Genomic DNA, 23,227 nt, shown 5'->3' with positions numbered 1-23,227 from the left:
CCTTCTGTCCAGGAGGGATCCAACAACGTCTCCATTTGGGCCGCACTAGAAGCCCGATGACTGATATTTATATTAAGTGTTGTTAAGCTTTTATCTGGTCACGTCCTCCATTGTCCTCCATTTCCAGGTGCATTGTCCTCCATGGCACTAGGGACTAGGTCACCCTGGGCTACTTATTATTTTGATCCAATTGAAAGACAAGTGGGGGGGGTAAAAAGGCATGGCTAGGTTAAGTCTCTGCGATTCCACTCTGACCTCCCTGTTGTGTTTGTTGCTGTTGTTGTTGTTGTGTGTCTTCAAGTTGTTTCTGACTTATGGCGACCTAAGGTGAGCCTATCATGGGGTTTTTCTTAGCAAGTTTCTTCAGAGGGGGCTGACATTGCCTTCTCCTGAGGCTGAGAGAGTGTGGACTCGCCCAAGGCCACCCAGTGGGTTTCATGGCCAAGCCGGGATTCGAACCCTGGTCTCCAGAGTTATGATCCAAAACTTAATCGCAACACCACACTGGCTCCTGCAATCTGACCTAAGTGCAGTTAAGATCACAATGTAGAAATAATGCATTTTGTCATCACTTTAAGTACTGCGTACCATCCGATGGAATCGTGGGATTCATAGTTTTTCAAGGTCTTAGCCTCCCTGCCAAAGGATGCAGGTGCCTCACTAAAGCTACAGATCCCAGGTTTGTAGATGAGCCATGGCAGTTAAAGTGGTTTCAAAGGGCCTTATTTCTCCAGCAATGGCAATCTCCTCTGAACAACTCTTGCCAGAAGAAGGCCCCATGCTAAGTTCATCTGAGGCGCATCCACACTGAATAAATGATGCAGTTTTGACACTTTTAACTTCCCTGGCTCAGTGCTATGGCATTCAGAGTGGAGCTCTGTTCTGGGGCCACCACAAACTTCAGTTCCCAGAATGCCATAGCGTTGAGCCAGGGAAGTGAAGTGATTCTTCCACCATTTCTGTTTCCCAAGTGTAGAGCGCATTAAAAATTAAAAATTAACTTTTTTGCTACAACATCTGGGAACCCCAGCTCCCCATGGCTGTTGGTTTACTTTGGCATGGAATTCTGGGAATTGTAGTTCAAAGTATTGCCCAGCTAGTTCTAGTGCACATTGATATGTAAGGAAGAAAAGTGGGGATAAGTGTTTTCTTCACCCTTATCTTCACCTGCAAGCTCCGGAAAGAGATTCCACTCAACATTAGGAGGAACTTCCTGACAGTCAGGGCTGTTCGAAGTGGAACACACTCCTTCCTCGGAGTGTAGTGGGGAATCTCCTTCCTTGGAGGTCTTTAAACAGAGGCTGGATGGCCATTTGTCATGGGGATGCTTTGATTGAGATTCCTGCATGGCAGAAGAGATTGGACTGGCCCTTGCGGTCTCTTCCAACTCTATGTTTCTATGATTCTAATCCACAAAACAGTGATACTTTTATTGGACCAACCAAAACGCACAGAATACATGTTGCAAACTTCCGAAGCTCTACTGGCTTCTTCGTCAGGCAAAGATGTTAAAAATCATACAATTAGGGTCCAAAACAGACTACAGAAATAACCCAGTTTGACACCACTTTAAGTGCCCTGGCTCAGTGCTAGGGAATTCTGGGAACAGTAATTTTGTGAGACATTTAGCCACCTCTGTCAGAGAGCTCTGGTGCCACAACAAACTACATTATTGTTTATTGTATTTATACCCTGCACTTTAGAAATGCTTTTAAATACTTAATTTGAAGGGGTGTCATATTGAGGATGGAGCAAGCTTGTACCAAATTATTTTGTTTCTGTCATTTTCCTTGTCTGTTTCCTGATTATTGGGGACAATGGAATAAAAAAAATCTAATCTGTAGCTCCGGAAAGGAAGACCATATTGAATACACACCAGATTTGTGCTTTGTAGAGACCTTTTCTATGTCCTTGAGAAATGTGGGATATAAATTAAATAAATATTTTACACTGAAGTATTTACTATAGCTTTTTCTCCTTTTATTTCCATGCATTAGCAATCTTTGGAAACCTGGTAACACATAACTTCACCCCAAAGTTGCTTTCTTGAAAAGAAAAATGTTAAAAGCAGTTTAAAACCGACACAAGGAGAATCTTTCCCAGTAGAATGGTTGTATTTAAATATATTATAAGTAGTACTAACTAGGACTTGCTGTGCTCCTGTGTATATAATTGTACTAGATCATAGGTCATGAGTACAAGAAATACGCATTCTATATAGTGTGTTGAGAAGACAAGTCGTGACGTAACCAAGTGTGTATAGCTTGCATGTGAATGACACTAAAGCAAGCAAATCATACATTTTAAAATATTAACCTTGCTTTTTGTGCAGGAATTCTGTAACACATGAAGTCGTGTTTAGCCTGGGTTGCTGAGGAAGGCAAATGTGAGCATGTTCACTGATCCTTAACTTTTCTATGCAAATATGATTGAAGCCACAGTTGTAGAAATAGAAATCTATTAAGTGTTTTTCATTGTCCAGATATGCAACAGAATTCATGTAGGCTGTGCTCAGTGATCTATTTTTAATTATTCAAGCCCACAGGGAACATTAACCTGTTTTGAACCTAAGAAGTTTCCCTTTGGCTGTCTCTCTTTCTCTAGGTTACTAGAGGACGACTGAATCATCTCAGTGCTCTGCCAGAACAAGGGCATGCGAAGTCTCCTGCTGATATGCTGGTCTATAAGGAATGAAGAGACTGAGGTTTTCTGTAGTGATGATAACTATTCTTGAACCTGAAATGTGACAGAGACCTAAAAAAGGAGAGATTTCTTCCATTGTTGGAAGATGTTACCTTCTTGTACCATGAAGGTTTTAAACAGTTCTTCGTATAGGAAGCTTCTGAGTTTCTTTTCTTACTGTGGACATTTTGGAATGATTTTTACCAGGAGTTCTGCCCTAAATCCCTGCCACAGACTGTTAAGACAATATTCCTGTCATAAAGCACGTCTGGTGACAGCTGCTGATCTGGCCAGCTACTGGCAAGATGTTTTTGAGACCAATGGGATCACTGAAGCACGAGCTTCTTCAGAATATATTGTTTCTCATGTCCTGGGAGCAAAAACAGTTAAGTGCTATGCGTTAAAAAAAAATGTCTGGGGACATACCATTTGTGTGATTCTCCAGCCAATGTTTCTGTGCTCTAGTGCATCACAGACTTATTCTATGAGATAAAGAGTGCTTCTTGTAGGCCAAGGATGAGAAATGTTTAACCCTGCAGATTTTGTTACAGTGAAATGCCATCAGCTCTAGTCAGCATAATCAGAGATGATAGGAGTTGTGATCCAGCAACATCAGAAAAGCTACATGTTTTCCATTGCTGTTGTAGATTTAAAGACTAAGCTGCTCTGCTCTTTTCAGTGTGTGTCACGAATGCACTTGTACCCTACAATAGTATCTGAGTACAATTTATCCTGTTTGCATCACAGATGCTTCTTTTGGTTTGCTGTTTATATCCTATATAGATTGTAGTGGCTTGTTTACCAGTTACACCATCCAATAAAATGAAATTAGCTCATAAGTGACACACTCTTTTCCCTACCCAGCATGGTAAAAATCTTTCATCAACTAATCCACCTGGTTTCCATGCACAGTGCAGAAGGAGAGACTTTCCTTCTGTAGTTAGTAAAACCAAATGAACTGGCAGAGTGGATCGCTCTGTTCCTTTTCCACAAGCGCGAGCATTTTCATGCAGTTTGCAGAGGATGGGAAGCCCCTTCTTCTATGACATGTGGCGGGGAGAGTCCTTTTCCAGCTGTCTCATTCTCCTACATTTAATTTATTCACATCTATAACTACTAGGCCGTTTCAAAGACATAGCTGTGTTAATCTGGATCTGTATGCAAAGGGACCTTGTAGCACTTTTGAGATTAACTGAAAGAAAGAAATTTGTACCATAAGCTTTCTTATGCTGGGTTGACTTCATCAGATGCATTTGATGGCATAGACCCAGTCTACAAAAGCTTATGGTACAGAGTTCTTCCTCTCAATCCCAAAGGTGCTACAAGATCTCTTTGCAAGTTGTTAAATACAAATCTGCTTGAAAAGGGAATTAAAGAGGAATTCATGGAAGATTGACAGCCATAATAACTCGGGTTCCATTGTGTTCAGAAACATGATGCCTACAGATGTAAAATTTCCAGAAATTTTGAAACTGTGAGAAAATACCAATACAGTAGGCCCAAGATATCCACTGGGGTTTGGTTCCAGGATGCCCCGTAGATAACAAAATCCATGGATGCTCAAATCCCATTAAGTACAATGGAATAAGTAAAATGGGGCCCCCTATATAAAATGGCAAAATCAAGATTTGCTATTTGGAATACACACACACATACACATATTCAAGCTGTGGATGGTTGAATCCATGAATAAAAAGTCACTGGATAAGGAGAGCCAAATGTAGCAGGAAAATAGCAGGGGAAATAGCAATATTAACAACCCTTTAGAGATTGCAAGTCACTTTGCTATTTTAGGAATATAAAATATAATTTTGTCTTGCATTAAATTATTCATATTTGCTTTATTCAAAATAATATAAATCGACTTCATGTATAAGTCAAGGATAACACTTAAGAGTGTATAACAAAAGATTTAAAGCAATGATTCCCACACCCTCCAGATGTTTTGGACTTCAGCTCCCAGAATTTCTGACTGTTGGCCAAGCTGGCTGGGAGGTTCTGGGAGCTGAAGTCCAAAATACTGTACCTGGAGGACCAAAATGTTGAAATCTGAAGGATAAAGCAAAGGAAAACAGTGCCAAAGAAACTTGCAAGATCCCAGCAGGCATATCTGTTTGTGCTCATCCTAAAGACTGGATGGATGAGAGAATAGATGTGGGGAAGGGGAGCTGTCAGAGCTTCTAGTACAATTTACACTAGGAAATATTTCCTTTTCTTTTTTTAAATAAGAGTTAAATACAATATCTACTTTGACCTGTAGATAAGTCGACTCAGGGTTTTGGGGTCAATTTTTTGACTAAAATTTCAAGACTTATACATGAGTATGTACATATACTTAAATCTTACATTGTTTCTAGATATAATTTGGGGAGCAGTAAATATATGAATACCTTGTCTTAAACATTGTGTTTGTCATTCTAGAAGAAGAAGAAGAAGTATCCATTTCCAAGGAAAAAAGGCTTAAAAAAAAGGAAACAGTTTTTCTAGATTCTCCCTCATTGGCAACAGTAGGACTGTTGCCTTTTTTCCATACTTGTTGGTTTTGCAGATGCACTGATGACTGGAAAACAGGATGATAGACTACATGGATCCTGTCCTCATTCTGAGCTGTGACTTGCTGGGTCTAACTAGGCAGGACTCATTTATTTTTTGTGTGGTCAGGGCTTGGGGAAACTTTTTTGGTTTAAAACTCCCCAAATTCTCCAGGAAGCATGACCACTAGGAGCATTAATCCAAATAGAACTTTTCTAAGACTTCATTCACACTGTAGAAATAATGCAGTTTGCCACCACTTTAACTGCCATGATTCAGTGCTGTGGAATACTGAGTCCCTATATTGGGAGAAAAGTGGGATATATGATGATGATGATGATTGTAGTTTGTTGCGGTTCCAGAGCTTTCTGGCAAGAATGGTATACAGTATATCTTTCAAAACTATAAATCACAGAATTCCATAGCATTTAGCCATGGCAGTTAATGTGGTATCAAACTGCTTTATTTCTGCAATGTGGATGCAGCCTAAGTTGGTTAATAGTCCGGTAGTGACACACTTGATTTGGTTGGTCTTAACACCTCCAATTAACTTCCCTTTCAGTTCCAGAGCTTAAGTGCTGGCAGCCTTTCTGCTCCTCTCTCCATCAGACAGCAGGAACAGGTTGAGCATCTTTGTGTAAAACGCCTAGAAAGGTAAGTGGTTATACCAACATATAGTATTTGCCTTTTTCCAATTACTGTACATAAAGCAGACAAACAGGAAACTCTGCTTATCCTAGGATGCCTGTGGAAGGTCAGGTGCCTAGCAGATGAAGTTAGCTTTGAGGCCTGTCTCATGAGAAAACTGCAATAATATATTACATTTGTAGTTCCTTTTAAGGAGAATCTCTCTGTCTAGCTTAGAAAAGATGCACCCTTAAGTATTACTTAATAATAAAAATGCAAGGCCATTCAGTAAGTGCTAGTGCTAAAAGTAGCCATTGAACTATCCCTCCCACGCTATAATACAGCAGCAGGCCTATAGATTTCCATTTAGCACTTAAATAAATCATGAATAAATCCCTTGAAATCCACAGGGCTTTAGTAAGAAGAGAGCTGGCAGAGAGATGCAAGTGGCAAGCAGAGCTGGGTTTACAAAAATTCAGAAATTAAGTGGCCTTATATAATTTAAATAAATGAGGTATTTTCAGTGAAACAGGAACAGTGAAGAGAAAGAATATTTTGCTCTCTTAATAGCAAAATGTGTTTATATAGAGTAGTTACATAAGGTTATTTATGTAGGACAGTTTATATAGGGCAGCATCCAGTTTTTTAGATTTCTTAGAATCGATATTGTATTTTGTAGTTAAAAGTTCTAGATTGTGTTCATTTCTGCATGTGTGTTAAAGTTACAATTTTCTTTATTGATTATTTGTGAGTTTGGAACAGTTAGGATTTAAAAATGGGTATAATGTGGGACTGGTTTATTTTGCAAGGATGAGTTTAATTTCTTGATCTTTCTTTGGTCTGATATTACAGTGATCTAAATACTAATTGATCTTGTTGGAACAGACAGTTGTTCTCACTGTAGACTTTTTAAAATAAAAGATTATAATAGTAGTATTCCATGGATCTCAATTTATCAAATTTAAAAATTTGATCAATCTAAGCATTAGATCTCCTGCTTAAAAACTGGGGTGTGGTTTATATTCTTTAACCTATCCAGATGACAACAGCATCTAGCCATTGTAGCTACTGATAAGAAGACTGGAAATGTTGGCTGGCACCAGGGATGGGGAGTACGAGTGATTTTGGGGTTATTCCTTGTCCTATTCTGGAGTAAGATTTTTTTCGTAATGTTACTCCTACTCCAGTAAAAACTTCTTACTTCTTTACTCCTGGTTGCTTTGCATGTGTCTATGTCTCTCTCTTTGCCTCCCAGTCCGTTCCCCAGTGCAATATAATAAAATTTTTGGTTTTTTATTTTGGTGTTTGCATGTACAATGTAATAACAGGAATAAGGAGTTTTATATATATATAAAAGGGTTGGGGAGTAGGAGTAAGGAGTAAGAGATTTTTACAGGAATAGGAGTAGGAATAAGGAGTAACAATATATTGTTACTCCTTATTTCTACTCCTATTCCTGTAAAAATCTCTTACTCCTTACTCCTTACTCCTACTCCCCAACCCTGCCTCGCACTCTGATTTTTATTGTGATCCCCATTGTTCCCAGCCAGAATTATTGCTGCTATTGGGGGATGATGGGGATCATAGCCCAGTTCATGTAGCTGTAGCCCAAAAAATTTGGAGTGCAACATGTTTGGGAATGTACACCATGTACATTAGGCATTATGTGCTTAATCTGTCTGTTATTAGCTGTATTTCATCCATTATGATGGAAAGATTTTTAGCAAGAATTAATTTGAAGAAGGGTTTATGTTCTCATGAAAAATTACAACACAGACCAGGGTGTGTCAAAGGTAAGCCTTGTTTGAGTTCAGTGGATCTTAGTCTAAATATGTGCACATATGATTGCAACTATAGTAAGTTAGGACTTACTTAACTATTGTGGCTTGCTGTACGTTGTCCCAAGATGACCTCTGTTTATAATTCTGTTTGCTGTTTTCCTCTGTCCATATACTTGATGAAAGATGACTAGACAAACCTTCTCTCTCTCTGCTATGAAGCTCCAAAACACACTGCAGAAATAGTCCAATTTGAGGCCGTTTTAACTGCCCTGGCTCAGTGCTAGGGAAATCCTGGGATTTGTAGTTTATTGTGGCCTCAGAGCTCTCAGACAGAGAAGGCTCAATGTCTCACAAAACTACAGTTCCCAGGATTCCATAGCATTGAACCAGGGCAGTTAAAGTGGTCTCAAACTGGATTATTTCTGCAGTGTGTTTTGGACCTAAATTCATCCCAAAAAGGAGTGTCCTTGGGGCTTCATGCCCCAGGACACCCTTGGAGCTGCCCGGGAGCTGCTGCCAGGAGAGAAAGGGGCCACTTGGCCCCTTTCTCCCGGCTTCGTTCCTGCAGCCTTTTGGTGGCTGCAGGAACAAGGCGCTCCCCAAGAAGGAGCTCCTTCCAGCACCGCTGAAAGGGCGGCACAAGTGCCCTGCAGTGATGCAAGCATGTCACGCCTGCACCGTGCCATTTGGCTGCGGTGCAGCCATAATGGTAGCGCCTGTGTATACAGGGTTCTGCGATTATGATGCCGCAGGTACGTGCTAGGGTTGCGGGGCGTCTGTAAAGGATGTCCCGAGGCAACCCTAGCATGTATCCAGGCTGGCGCACAGCGTCGGTCTAGAAAGCACCATAGGGCCTGAACAGACAGGCCAAAATAAAGCTGCTTCAGATCACTTTGGAAGTATGCTTTTTAAATGCTGCATGCATCCTAAGAGGCTGGAAGCCTCACTCCAGTCCTGAGGAGTGGAACGCAGTTTTTGTGCAGCTTCTGGCCTCTTAAGATGTGTGTGTCATTTAAACAGCATACCTCCAAAGTGACCCAAAGCAGCTTTATTTTGGCCCATCTGTTCGGAGCCATAGTTTCTATTTAGGGAATACTTTCCTCTTTTTAGGCATCTACTGTATATACTGTATATACTCGACTATAAGTCGACCTCATGTATAAGTCGAGGGTAAGTTTTGGGGGGCAAAATTATGGATTTTGATATGACCCGTGGATAAGTCGAGGGTAAGACTTAGGGGTATATAGCAAAGGAGCTAAAGGATGAAGCAAAGCAAAACAATGTCAAAGAGTTTACAAAATTCCAGCAGACATAACGCTTTGTGCTCAGTCTTAAGGCTGGATGGATGAGAGAGTAGAGGAAGTCAGTGTTTCCAGGACAGATTATACTCTTGCTTTTCACCAGGGGATGGTTTCTTTTAAATAAGAGTTAAGGTACAGTACTTAAATTGATCCATGGATAAGTTGACCCAGTTTTTTTTAGTCAATTTTTTACCTAAATTTCTAGACTTATACATGAGTATATACAGTACTTGGCTATAAGTTGACCTCATACTTTCCCTTGATCTCCTTATTGACCAAGGCAAATGTGAGAATGGTTGTTAATTATAGTACAGTCCACCCTCCTCACAAGCGGGGGATCCGTTCTGGACACCCTGGGTATGGGGAAAAGAGCGTATGCTCAAGCCCATAGAAAATAATGGGGCACAAGCATGCGCCACAGGTATGCATTCCATTACCTCTGCCAGGGCTTGCCTTCTGCATAAGCTCAAAGCCATGGAAAGCAAGCCCGCCTATGGGGAGGGCTGACTGTATGCTGATTTTATCAAAAGAGATTGCAACAGATATGAGAATCAGATATCTGTATGTGCCGATAATTACAACATGTAAATATCTGAGCTAAGAGTAATATAGATAAGAAAACTTTTCCAGTACATGTAAATGTGATTAGGATTTGTAGGCAAAGCAGGAGAAAATGAAATTTTAATACCTAAGAGAAGCAAGACTTCAACTGTGAAGTCAATAGTAGAACCCAAATGTCATGACCCTATGCATGTTTACCTAATCATGGTTGGTTTACATTTGGCCATTTGGTTAGATTTATTTAGACAATCCTATCTTAGCCTAATAAACTGAAATATGAATGAGTGTGTGGTTACATGTAGAGTTGATTCACTCTTTTCTTTATGTAAGTCAGCAGATAAGCAGTTAACTACCATTCCACATTTTATTTGAACCGGGTCACTAAAGTTTATAACTTTGAACACACCAGGCTATGAAACTATAGTTTAAAGTTGGTTTCATATGCTGGCTTGTTCTGAAGCTATTAGTCAGAATTTCCTGGTTTGGAAATAGCAGCCCTCTATTTTAAATGAGAATTTCTTGGCTTTGCCAGCAGGCATGAAAGGAGGAGCAAAGAGGCTCCACAAGGGATTCACAAGGGTCATCCTTATTATCTTACTTTATTAACCTGGAATATGATCATTGGAATGTGGCCATAAGTTTTTATAGCAAAAGTTATATTTGAGGGTTACAAAACAAACAAGGACTCTGCTGGCCAAATCCTGGAAAGGGAAAATATAAAGAGAATTTAATTGTAGCCTCTTTGACCAGGGGAATTTATTCTTAACACAGTTTTTGCTTAATCTCAACAAGCAAAAGATGCACAAAGATGGAGTCTGCATTATTATAGGGAACAACATGGGAAAGTTATTACCGGTAGTTCTTTTCTCTGGCATCTTTCATTTGTTATCATTGTTTATCTCCAAGGTATCAGTAACTTCTGAAGAAACCCATATTCCAATTGTAATGAACTGTGGGAACTGCAATACTTTTTAGAGTTATTCCTTTCCAGCTTCTCAGCCTACTTAAGTGCCCAGGATGATGCATTATTTCTAAAACAACTGTTTAAATACAGCTTTAAGAAGCTGCAAAACTAAAACAGTCCCAAAAGCCAACACTAAAATTGTGTTCAAGGACCAAAGGTCATGCAGAACCATGCACATTTGACCACCTAATGGAAGTAAGGAATGAGCCAACCTTCAGATTTATATAAGGAGGAGGGGGTATTGATTCTGTTTATAGACTGCAGTTCTACCTGCAAACTACTATATATGACTGGTCCTGTTATGCGGTTCATAAAGGCCAAATTGCTTATGACCTAAAATCATTCTTAATCATAGCCTTCAATCCAGTCAGATGTTCAGAAAATACCTCATTTTAGGGGTTAACATTGTGTTAGAGTGGCACGCAGGAAAGAGATCCAGTCCAGCTGTTTAAAGAGGCACTGAGGCTGTAAAGGCCAGTTTAAACAACTGATCAACCAGCCTGAATGCCTGATTGTTCTTTGATCACCTTATGGATTAACTGATGAGAGAATAAGACTCACACATTTAGCTTGGAGATTTCTCTTGGTGATCTCACAGTTGTTGGCCCAAAACAGATGGGCCCGATAAAGTGACTTCTGGCCGCTTTGGGAATGTGGCATTTAGATTACGCATGCCCTCAAAGTGGCCAGAAGCCATGCTGAGGCTGCGTCAAGCAAGAGCTGACCCTTTTAGGAGTGGATTTAATCCTGTTGGCTCGCAGTTTGGGACCACAGCAGTGGCCAGCTTCAGGAGTGGGCCGTGCAGTCATTGTGGTCCTGGCCTAATCAGGATCGAAGCGGCCAGGGGCTGCTTTCAGCCCATTGTTGGGAGAACATACAAACCTCTAAGCTCTAATGCAGGTATGCTTTGGTTAATGAAGTAAATGTATTCCTGAGTGTTATTTCCTTAACAGAAAATTTGATACCAGATGCAGAAATAACATGTATTATATAACATATAATAAAAAAAGGGATAGGTTCCTACACCACAAAGAAGAAGAGCAGTTCAACATGCTCCAGTAAATATTTCATTTGAAACTAACACCATAGACATGTGAAATGAAACAGGTCAGATAATCCTTGGACAAATACATTATGATCCTTACAAAGACCACCTGAAGGCTTCTCCCAAAATGCATGCAGGAATTTCTTTCTTTCATCAGCCTCTGCTCTTATAAGTTTCATTTTGATGGCAAACCTACAGATCTATGCTTTTTAACATCCTGGGGTAAGCTGATGGGACACTCTTATCTATTCACCTCTTTTCTTTTGTTGCTCACACATGCTCTATAAGGAATTTAAAGACAGCTGATGCTTACCTTGCTTGTTGTAGGTAGGCGTACACAGTTACAGTAAGTTCAGCTGGAGCAGAATCTCATTTTTTCCAGCTCTAGCTTTACTACATTTTGACTGTAGATATACTGCTGCAGCCTGATGCTGAAAGTCTGTGTTTCTCTAGCCATCCTCCCAGTGCCAATGCTGTTTTAAAAAAAACAACAACTTTCCAGCTAGATAAAGAACAAGGAGAAAAGAAGTTGGGCAGTGATAAAAATACTTTGTAAAAAGGAACTTCTTTGTCAGAGATTTTCTTAACTGAGGTATGCCTTGTAGTTTCTCTCTCTCTCTCTCTCTGTGTGTGTGTGAAGCAGAAGGCAGCAGAATAAAAAAGGTGCAAGGGACCAAGTTTAGATACATCATATCTATTAATGCAGACATTTTGAGCACTTCACTTGTCTTAATTACAGTGCCTTTCAAAATTTGAGGTTGATCTGAGAATGGTTTAATTGCGAGGGGATGTGTCATATATATACTCAAATATTCAAAAGATCTCTGATCTTTATTACTTGAATCTGAGTGTGCCTGAGAGCTAAAATGTATAATCATGTCTGATTCTGAATCCATTAATAGTTGATGAATTAAGCATGCTAGATCCTTACTTTGACTTGTTTAAAAAACACAAAGAGGGAATGTGACTGTATAATCTAGTGTTTATGCTTCGTTAGAAGGGATGCGTGATATACTTGTTATGAGAGAAGGCAAGAAAAGTTCTTGATTGAGATAGTTATGGGAATACAGCAGTTGCTTGGTTTTCCCCATAGCATGACAAGTCTGGTTATTATATTCTTTGTATTTATCATTTAATATATGCTGGCCGTTTTAAGAGCGCGCGCGCACACACACACACACACACACACACAGTGTGCCTCAAAATGCTGAGACAGTTGGCAGAATACCTAATATATTCTATTCTTTACTGGATAAAATTTGCCACATGACATGCTTCTAATTTCTCATAGAGGTCAGTAGAAACTAATTATTTAAAAAAGAATAGTAACTACGAAGAAAGTACTATTAGATTGTAGCTTATATGGACTGTCACAATATATCTAGAACGTAAGTGTTTGTATTGCACAGTTAATCTAGCCTTATGGAAGACCAGGAATATATTCTCAATTATTGTGTAGTGCTTATGAAGCATGAAATTTTACAGACCATTTAGTTACATTCATATTCTACATTTTTTCCAGTAAGGTCAAAGCAACATTCATGACTCTCTTAATTTTATCTTCACAACAAACTTCTGGGGTCGGTCAGGCTGAGACATTGTGGCTGACCTGAGGTCAACCAGTGAGTTTCCTTTCTCTGTGGGGACTTGAACCTAGATCCTGGATCGCAGTCCAAAAACATCTCAGCATTCTGGCTGTCTGCTGTACTTTTACAATTGATGAGATAGATACAGGTTGCTTTCTTGGTAGGTCTTCAGTGGTATGAATTTTTGCTGTTCACTAGTATAGCAAAGTAAATAAAACCAGTGAAAGGAGACTCTGGCTCAATAGATGGCACACAATAGTAGACAGTCAGTCATGGAAAACTGATGGTATCATTTTTAACATCAGTAGTTAAATTCTTTTAGCTTCTCATCAAAGAACATTTGGAAGCTCCCTCAAAGCACTGAGTGTTCCCTTTCTCTTGCACTTCGTTCATTAGGGAAGGTACAGTCTGTACAGTTGTTTGTGTTTTGGAGGGCGGCAGTAGGTTGAATGTGATAATAAGATCTTGTAAATAATTGGAATGGTGGTCAGGTACACTATGTAACTTGCCTTCTTAATTTCCAGGATGCCAGTGCAGTATGTTCTTGGGGAGTGGGATTTCCATGATTTGACACTCAAGATGAAACCTCCAGTCTTCATTCCTCGACCAGAGACTGAGGCAAGTCTTCAGAAATGGAAACGTTCTTTGCTTCTCTAGTTTGTTATGTTGCTTCAAATGTACCCCAAGCCTGTCCTTTGAAGGAAACCCAGTGCCAATTGTCTGTCAGGAAGCTACTGTTTACCTGATCACTTTGGATCTTATGAGTGAGCCTTTTTCCCAGCAAGTTTCACATTTTTTTCTTGATAAACTATTTTGCGTTGGTCTGTCACCACAAATCCCATATACAAAATTATAGGGAGGATTGTTTCTTTGCTTCTATGTACAATAGTCCCAAAGACTTCATGGTAGGTAGATACACAGATATATTTGTTATAGATCTGGTTTTTGCTGCGTGGAGTTTTACTTAGTTAGAGTGAATGGAAAATAGACAAATGGTTAAGGCAGTTCGATAGACTTTAAAGCCTAACTGGTGGATGTCTTGCAGCATTGACAGTGGAAGAGATAGGGGTCTGTTGGTTTCCATATTGGTTTGAATTGGTAGGAAATGGGGGTAAAGAAACTTTGGCTGCTTGCTCCATAAAGAGTAAGGAAATAATTTCAGTAAGACGCTTATCTTGTACTTGTTTGCAAGAAGCTATGTTGAACTCAGCGGGGTAGGTAAATATGTGCAGAACTGAGGCTTAGCTGGTCATTTCTATGTTAATATTTCCCATTGACTTCATGAATGGATATCTCCCCTCAGCAAAAACTTCCCTGGATCTTTGACCATGTACAATTCCACATGAGTTCCAAACAGCAAATGTCGTTGAGCTGCATGCAATTCTCTTTCATGCACAAATAGGTCTGCTTTTAAAAAAGCAGTCCTGGATGTTGTAATACTCAATGTAAAGGGCTTTTTAGTCCAATAGGCACTTAACCACAGGACTGCCATCTTGCCAGGATTCAGTGAGCATTGCTTCATCCAGTGATTCCCAAACCTTGATCCTCCAGATGCTTTGGATTTCAGTTCCCAGAATTCCTTATTGTTGGCCAAATTGGCTGGAGCTTTTGGGAGCTGTGGTCCAAAACACCTGGAGGACCAAAGTTTAGGGATCACTGGCCTCATCCAATTCAGTATTACTTTCAATTACTAATCCATCACCTGCATGGCCCCATCTGGCTTGGAAAACAAGAAGAAATAGAACTGGGTGTTTTCAGCATACCTCATTGACATCTTGTTTCATATCCCCAGATGACCTCTCTCAGTGGTTTCATATAGATAGCTAATAAAAAGCATCCTTTGGTGATTCAGGTGCCAAATCCTTCTTTGTCAAGTGGAGCTTACAAGGTGATGGCCCAAGACAAGACACTGCTGATAATTGTGTCTTTCTGTACCATGCTCTCTTTGTCCTCAAACAACACCAGTCCCACCCACCCTCAATCATTAAACAAATATCTGCTGGTGTGATGTAAGCAGTGATAGTATTGCTCAGTCTGCTAATATGTTGCATCATTGCTGCCTGCTTTTGCCATCCTAGCTTAGTTTACTGTCTTAGGCTGGGTCTTACAGCAAGAATTTACAAGAACAGTGGCAATGAACTGCCAATCTCTGTACTTTTCAAAAGCAAACAAAATGCAGGGATGAGCTTCTTTTTCATCCTCTAATATAGCTGAACTTCATCCCACTCCCCCTCTGATTTAAATGTAGATGTTGACTAAACTATATTGAATTTGTGGAATTTTCACCTTTTATTGATTGGTTGCATTGTTTGTAAGGGGATAACCTTGATTTTGCTTGCCTGTAATTCACATTCAGTCCATTGTGAAGTTGGAATTTGCATTCAGAGGCATATCGTGTTTTAAACAGTTCATGTAGAAAGGGTGGGAAAATTCAGACCTAGCTATGTTAGGCCCTGTGCAGACTAGCCTTAAAGGCCTGGTTGGGGGCGGAGTCGGGACGTAGCATTCATATGACACACACTCTGGCTATAACCCCCAGGCGGTGTGACGCCGTACAATGTGCAGCACCACAGTGCTCCTCCAGCGCTACGTCCACATGATGCAGCGTTGAAGGAGCACCATAAAGCTGCAGCTATCACGCCCTTTCCTGGGCGCAAAAAGGAGCTAGTTTTTGCATCTCCTTTTCATGCCTTGGAAAGGCCAGATCGGGGCTGCAGCCCCAAATTGGCTGTAAAAGGGGCGGCTGGAGGCTGCCCTTTCGGGACTGACTGCACAGCCCCTTAGTCTGCAAAAAGCAGTATGGAAAGGGATCTTGCAGCACCTTCAAGGCTAGCTAAATGATAGCATGAGCTTTTGAAGACTTGAGCCTACTTGCTCAGATGCATGTATAGAAAGGGTGTGTGTTTTTCTTTTCCCCCGAAATATGTACCGTAATCTATCTTCTCATAATGCTGGAAGTATTAGGGAGGTAAAATGGTTAACTCACTCTGAATATGTGAAATTTTGCTAAATAAGTGCTATTTTAAAAATAATTTTCCTTATGAGTGCTTATATGTCATGCCCATTGGCGCTAGTTCACAGTTTGTTCATGGTGTAGGCCAGAGTTTACAAAGGTTTCTTGAATTATTATTCTTGAATTATAAGAAAATACAATTTACTTCATACTCAGATTGAAAGCTGACCAGCCAGATAGCTATAGGTCAACTGGCTGCATCCACTCTGCAAAAATAATCCAGTCTGAGACCACTTTATCTGCCATTGCTCAGTGATATGGGATTCTGGGAATTGTAATTTTGTGAGGTATTTAACTTTCTCTGTCAGAGAGCTCTGATGCCGCAGCAAACTATAATTCCCAGAATTCTATAGCATTGAGTCATCACAGTGGTACAGATGCAGCCATTGATGGGTGGATACTTTAGCCAACAGGATCTATCAAGATAATGCTGAATGGGAATGTGTGGCTTCCTAGAATCACCAGTAAAGCATGGTATTTATATGATTGTGAATCAGGTGAATGCTTGGCTAGTTTCTGTAACCATCATGTTTCCTAGTTTGGTGTGTCAGTCTGTTGTATTAAAGCAGCTGGTTTTCTCTTTTGGGTGCTTTTCCAGGAATTTCCTATTAAGATGAAGAAAGAAATAGTATCTTGAGAATGCATGTAGACTTTAATTCGGTTTCTAAATGTGATCTGAAAAATTTCACTCAAGTAATGAAGCTGGTCTTTCATGCTGCTAGAATAAATATTTAAAAGATATGATAAATCAGTCAACTAATCAATTATTCCTATATAAAATATGCATAGTCCAAACTAATAAATAGCAGTAAGGGCAGAGGGCCATAAGGCATAAACGTATAGCTGAAGGGAGGTAGATGGACAAGGGTCTTGACAGTTTACCCCCTCCCCCCCCCACCAAAAAAAAAGCAGAAATAAGATTGATTTCAAATGTTGATAGGTTTTTAAAATAGCAGTAAGGGGCAATCAAAATTAATGACATGTAGTGTTCACAGTTGGGAAATAGGTATTAACAAGTTTCTGTTCTATCTAAATTCCAAATGACAGTATTGATTTCAATTAACTTAGCCATGCATTTTTCTGTAAAAATTGGCATATATACACATTCATAAATTACATTATGTACATAGTTCTGTCTTTGTAAAGGCCCACACCCAATTTCATTCCGTCTATATAAAAGGAAAACTGTTTCAACCCTCAAGTAGGGAACATCTCTTATAATAAGGGACACCTGCTAGCCCTATGAAGAACAATTCTTATTTCTGATCCTCAAATAAGGGACATCCTTTATAATAAGGTACACCTGGCAAACGTATCAATGGCTAATGTAATGTTCTTGTACTGTTCCAGTTCCTTTCTACAATCAGAGGCTAATGTTTCTGCACAAAATCCTCATAGAGGAAAAATAAATAAGCTCTCTTCTCTTTCACTGTTTTTGAACCCAGAGTCCTTTCACGCTACCCTGTTGTAGCACTATTATTCCACTTTAGCTACATTAGTTCCATCCTGGGGAATCTGGATAAGGAGGGGCATTTAGACTTTGCAGCCAGAGACTTCTGGTGCTTCATCAAACTACTAACCCCTGGATACTGTAGGATGCAGCCATGGGAGTTAACGTGGAACCCTAGTGCTATAATTGTGTAGTGTGAAAGGGCCCAGTGTCACTTTAAAAGAGGCATCTGCAAGCTCAAGGAAACCCCAAACCTATCACAAGTACAAAAATAAATAAATACCACCACCACCACCCAAAAAACAAGACAACCATCTACCCCATTTACCCTCAGCCAGTGAAGGCTTGACACCCATTGTGGCCTTCAGCAGTCAGAAAGCAGAGGAAGGAAATCTTGGGCAGAGGGTGAAGAGATTTGGCCTCCTCTAACCTCTTACAGATTGAAGTATTCTGGAGGAGAGCATAGTTTTCTTGCCCCTTCAGGAACTACTTGGGTATGGATTATTGCAGATCACATGTGTCTACTTTTATACCCCTAAATCTCTGTCTTTTCCCCCTGTGTCTCTAACAACAGACATTCTATGCTAATAGACAAAATTCAGTAGCTATTTTAAATGGGAGAAAAATGTGCGTACAATCTGATGAAGAGTGGATGCCTCTCATGAGAGTGGATGCCTCTTTGAGCTTGTTGAAAGAGCTGGTGTTTCTTGATTTCTAGGAATCCTCATTATGGATTATCATTTGCTTTTCTTCTGTTTGTGTGTATTTCAGTAAGAAATAGGTTCAGCCGCCAGAGGGCAATCCAGTTTTTAAACAGAGAGAGAAGTTCTTTGTTGTGACTTCCAGGAATTACAGCTCTCCTGTTAATAGGCTTTCCGCTTCTCTGTTGACATTTCCCTTTTTAGAGAGACTGAAGTAAGTTTGGTTAAAGTTCATTTTTATTTCTCAAAAATCCCCCCTTTCTTCCAGGAAAAACTTATGCTTACTCTTTGTTCTGTTGTTTCAGAGAATTATGGAGAACATATACACACATCCTCAGCAGTGGCCTTTCTAGGGATGTTTCTATTTCTAAAAACCCAGCTACAGCTCTTCCCAAGCAAACTACCAGAATATCTAGTTTCCAAAGTTAGGCTGAGTGCTAGACTTGTGAATCTGCTCCCACCTGCCCCCCCCCCCAAAAAAAATCTGAATGTGGAACCAATGCAGGCTGCTTTGTATCAATTTGGTAAAGGAGAATTGTTATCCCCCCCCCACACACACACAGAGAGATCTATCTGAGAGATTCAGTCAGTGTAAAATTGAATGAGAAAAATCAGTGTGCTTTCTCCATAAAATGAAAAGAGTTGGATAATGCAAGATGTGGGTGAATACTCACCCTGCAAGGCTCCTTCACTGCTTGGCCTTCTCCAAATGAATGGGCCAGGCAGAGGAGGAGGAAGACGGGCGAACACTCACCCCACAAGTCTTCTCCACAAGCCTGAAGAAGTTTAGCCTGTTTTAACTTTGGCCCCTGTCTGCTGCCAAGTTGTGTAGGTCTTCCCTAAGAGAAGGTCCCTCCTTGAGGTTATGGGTTAGCCCTCTCTGACTGGCTTTTCCTACTCTTGCATAGTACTGCTTTTCAGCTAATGAACTTTAGAGCCCCATGTACAGCTGAATCTTGAACACTACAAAGGACTTTGAATTCTTATAGCCATGTTTCAGACCTTAACTGTTTTTCTGCCATCCCGTTTTGTACTGTATAACTGTGCTTCTCATTCTATGGACTGATGCTGGGTCTGGAGCCATTGGCTACTGGTCCGTGAAGAGTTTCCAGAAAAGAAAAAAATAGCCAAAGAACACAAATTATGTGGGGGATTATGGGGGATTATGGGCTTCACATCAAAGAGCATGAGATGTACTGCAATAAGACTGCTTGAGATGTACTGCGATGCCATGAAATTATTTGTTTCCATAGTTCTATGGCCTGTTTTATTTCTGTGGATTTTTTCCCCTTCTCTGTCATTGTAGCTGCAACATATTGGGTTCCCTTTTTGCCACTACAAGTCTTTCTCTGTAACCACTGGGCGAATATGATATTCTGACATGTCCTGAATTTCCTAAGAGATGAATTTCTTAACATCCTGTCACCTCCAGGAATTCAATTGCTTTTGGCCCTTTCCACAGCTAAACTAAGAAGCCTTTCATTTAATACAAAAGGCCTTGGTGCTTTTGATTCTCTATATAACCTCCTTTTCCCAACAATAAAAAGAAGCAAAAAGGCTTGCTACTTCTGAGAAACCAAGACCAAGGTTTGAATCTTCTCTCAGCCATGGAAACTGATTTGGTGGCCTTGGGCAAGTCACACTCTCACAGTCTTAGAAGAAGGGCAATGGCAAACCTCCTTTGAAGAAATCTTGCCAAGAAAATGTATACTAGGGTTGCCATGAATCAGAGAAGACTTGGAGGCATGAAACAAACAGCAAGGACAGCATTAGTAAAGTAAGAAAGTATTTTAAAAATCAAAGAGAAAAAATGCAAAGCAAACTTTAAATAATTCTTTAGTGAGACAAGTAGAACAAACCAATATTCAGAAGGATTCACTCTTCAGACGGGATGGTAGATTCCTTATTTGTGGGTTGGAAACCTTGCCCCATCCCATATACTGCTTTTCCATTCAGACCTGGCCCTTCCAATGCTGCTTTATAGGAAGGAAACAGACCATTAGGTTTTTCTTAGACACTGTTGCATTTGTGGCCACCATTTCCAAACAATGAGGTGTTTCAACGATTCTAGCACTCATCCAAGTTTCAGCCTTCTTAGAACAAAATCTTAGAACTTGTGCCTCATGGCATTTCTACAATTTAAGATTTGTTTATTTGCCCAAAAATATAGACAACATAAGACTAAAAATCTCCTAAGTTAGAAATATTTTCATAGAGAAAGAAAAGATCTGCCCTTCCTTGTATACTGTATAATTTATTTATTATTTATATACTATATTTATACCCTGCTCTTCAGCCAGAAAGGCTCTCTGAGAGGCTTACAGATAGTTAATTAGGCATTTCCCTGCCCTCGGGCCTACAATCTAAAAGACATGACACAAAAGGAAAAAGGAATGAGTTTAGGCACTAGTGTTGGGGAAAGTAGGGCTTGGATCTGGAGGGAGGGGGAAAATGTAGGATGAGGCACAGATTCCTAGCATCTGGGGTTAGAAGGAAAGAAAAGTATGCAATTGGGCGTTTTAAACATTGTACTAATTTGGAGAGGAACAGGATGGTATGAGATATTTTTCTTCAAAATAATGGGGACAGGGTGTGTAAACATGGTCTTATTTATCACTAAATCGCCAATCAGGCCACTTGAGAAGCTCACTTGATAAAGCAGAATGGGTAGGAACAGGTTACTGGGTCAATGTATTCTTCTGTTGCCATTCTCACTTACTTTGCTTCACCTATAGTCCAGTGGGCCCTTCACATTCACTGGGGTTAGGAACATAGGACCCCCATGAAAATGGGGGGGGGACGCAAATTTAAAAAATCACTCTTTTTTAACCTGTTTTTTGTTTTTGTTTTTAATGTCTCTAGGAATCTTGAAATCCTCCAGTGCAAGTCTGTAGTCAACATCTGGCAGAAGTTGACCACACAATTACTCTGGAGGACCTACAGATGTCTAGAGAATTGTTCTCTCTAGGAATCTCTGTTCTCCAGCATGACATATGGCAGAAGCTGACCATAGAATCATGCTGGGGAGCCTAGAAATTCTTAGAAAGAACATATTAATCAAATCTGTGAATAATCAGAATCGCAAAATTCAAAACAGCAAATGTGGAGGGCTGACTGTATTATGTTTATAACTGTTTTGTGCTTTTAAAACACATGTTTTTGTTTTCTTTTGTTTTTTAGGTATTCCAAAATGCTCTAATTATAGAGTCCTGTAAACTTATTTTACTTCCTTACTCTGCTGAGCACAGAGTAGTGAGCAGGGTTTCTTTCCTTTCTGCTTTATCTCCACAACAGTTCTTTGAGATAGAGCAGGCCAATAGAGAGAATGACTAGACCAGTGTAACCCAATAAGTTTCATAGCCCAGTGGGGACATAAACATGGACTTTCCAAGTGTCAGTACAGCTCTCCACTACACCACACACCAACTCATAACCATGCCCTGTTCACCTTCTACCTCTAATTCTCCTGTTCCTCTTGGCCATTGCTTTAAAAAACGGGTTAGGAACTGGCAGCTCACAATCAAGAAACAATCTTTCATTTCACACTCAAGTAAAAAACAGCCTTCCCAAGAAGTTGATTTCTGGCTACTTCTGGGTTTTCTTTTTCTTGTTTGGGCATTTATTTTTTGGCAATCCGTGCAGCTCTTGGAGGGTCCCAGGACAAACAATCGCCCTCTGCTTCTGCCACAGTTCCCCATCCGTGCTCGCCATTGATGCCAATGGAAGTTGGGGAAAGAAGGGTTGGTTCTCCCCACATGCTACAACTCTACCAAAAAGTGTGCCTTGACACCAAAATACTCTCTTTTTAAACATGTAAATGCTATAAGGGTAAGACAGTAAGAGAAGAGGAAGATAAGAACTGGGGGAGAAGAAATGCATACACATACAGAGGAAGGGAGATAGAGGAAAAGTGGAGAATAAAGGTCACAGGTGGTATGCGGGGGGGGGGTCTGTGTGGGATAAGTCTATGTGAGATGCTCTTGCCTTTCCCATCATTGATGGGTAGTCCCTGACAGCTTTTTCCCATTCTTAGTTCTAGGTGAACAGACTCTTTGGAGGGTATGGAAGGTTCAGATCTGCACCTATGGCTTAAAACAAGCAAAGATCAAAAATCCCTCCATGTTGTTTAAACCAAAGCTGAAAAATCTGATAGTGCCTTTGTCCCCTCCCCACCAACTGGAGCAGGGGCCGACAAATTCACTTGGAAATGCTTTGACTCCACAGATCGAGGAAAGAGGCACTCAGTTCACCATGCTGTTTTGTAACCTGTGCCAGTGACTCAGGCCGGCAGGATGGCTAGCATGTGGGATGTATGAGTGACTTGTGCTAAGCTGTGCTAAGTAGGATTTGCATGGTAATAGACCTGTAGGTTGAATACTTCTCCACCAACCTGATGACTCATCTGTCCAAGGCTGTGGGTATATGAAACTAGGTCAGATGTAACTTCAGTGTTGCTGTGTGCCACGTGGAAGAAGCTACAGGCCACATGGAGAAAGTGAGCAACCTTCTGTTCATTTCTCTAGCCTTAAACTGTGTCCCAAGCAATTTGATCCCTGATAGTCAGGCTGTGTCCATGGCAGGGAACATATTCCACATAATTTCATTTTGTGCTGTTCAGGTGTGAGCATTTTCTTATATGTATATTCGATATTCTCCTGAAATTGCCAGGAGATAAATAGATAAGTAAGTAGCTAGATCTTAATAAATGCTGGATAAGTTGTGATAAATGATACAACATACTTAGAAAAAGGAGAGAAACCAAGTGTTAGAATCCTAATGTATTCTATCAGATGTATTGTAACTGTGGATGCTGGGGGGATGGGTTGAGCTTTAGCTTGGCTTTAGAGATAGTGATATGTAGTGCTAGACTGGACCAGGTGTGGGCTATCTGGTGTCCTTGAGGATCTGGCTTGCAGAGGCTGGGAATGCAGTTTCGTTTCTGTGAGAAGAGCAGCTCAGGGGAAAGGAATGGAGGATGGGAACT

At 40.3% G+C, this 23,227-nt stretch overlaps 2 protein-coding genes and 1 long non-coding RNA gene across 10 annotated transcripts in view; 2 read left to right on the top strand and 1 right to left on the bottom strand.

Annotated features, from left to right (window-relative positions):
- The window catches only part of C2H3orf18 (chromosome 2 C3orf18 homolog), a 504,125-nt gene that overhangs the window by 23,739 nt on the left and 457,159 nt on the right, over positions 1–23,227 (bottom strand). The gene's annotated exons all lie outside the window — the stretch shown is intronic.
- Positions 1–23,227, top strand: part of HEMK1 (HemK methyltransferase family member 1) — a 61,209-nt gene that overhangs the window by 164 nt on the left and 37,818 nt on the right. For 4 of the 7 annotated variants that reach the window (XR_006101862.1, XM_042448820.1, XM_042448824.1 and 1 more), the window contains exons 2-5: positions 2,333–2,386; positions 2,605–3,067; positions 5,777–5,868; positions 13,604–13,697. Coding sequence is in view for 6 of the 7 variants with exons in the window: in XM_042448820.1 (XP_042304754.1) it covers positions 2,789–3,067; positions 5,777–5,868; positions 13,604–13,697 (465 nt within the window). In the remaining variant the exon portion in view is untranslated. The remainder of the gene's footprint in view (positions 1–2,332; positions 2,387–2,604; positions 3,068–5,776; positions 5,869–13,603; positions 13,698–23,227) is intronic. The other 3 variants (XM_042448822.1, XM_042448823.1, XM_042448821.1) reach the window with 3 other exon arrangements.
- LOC121921169 lies at positions 16,357–18,715 on the top strand. Its single transcript, XR_006101863.1, has 2 exons — positions 16,357–18,457; positions 18,549–18,715. It is a non-coding gene; the product is annotated as an uncharacterized LOC121921169 (long non-coding RNA).

The sequence above is a fragment of the Sceloporus undulatus genome, chromosome 2 (genome assembly GCF_019175285.1).
Source record: "Sceloporus undulatus isolate JIND9_A2432 ecotype Alabama chromosome 2, SceUnd_v1.1, whole genome shotgun sequence".
NCBI lineage: Eukaryota > Metazoa > Chordata > Lepidosauria > Squamata > Phrynosomatidae > Sceloporus > Sceloporus undulatus.
This window is presented reverse-complemented; position numbering and strand designations above follow the sequence as displayed.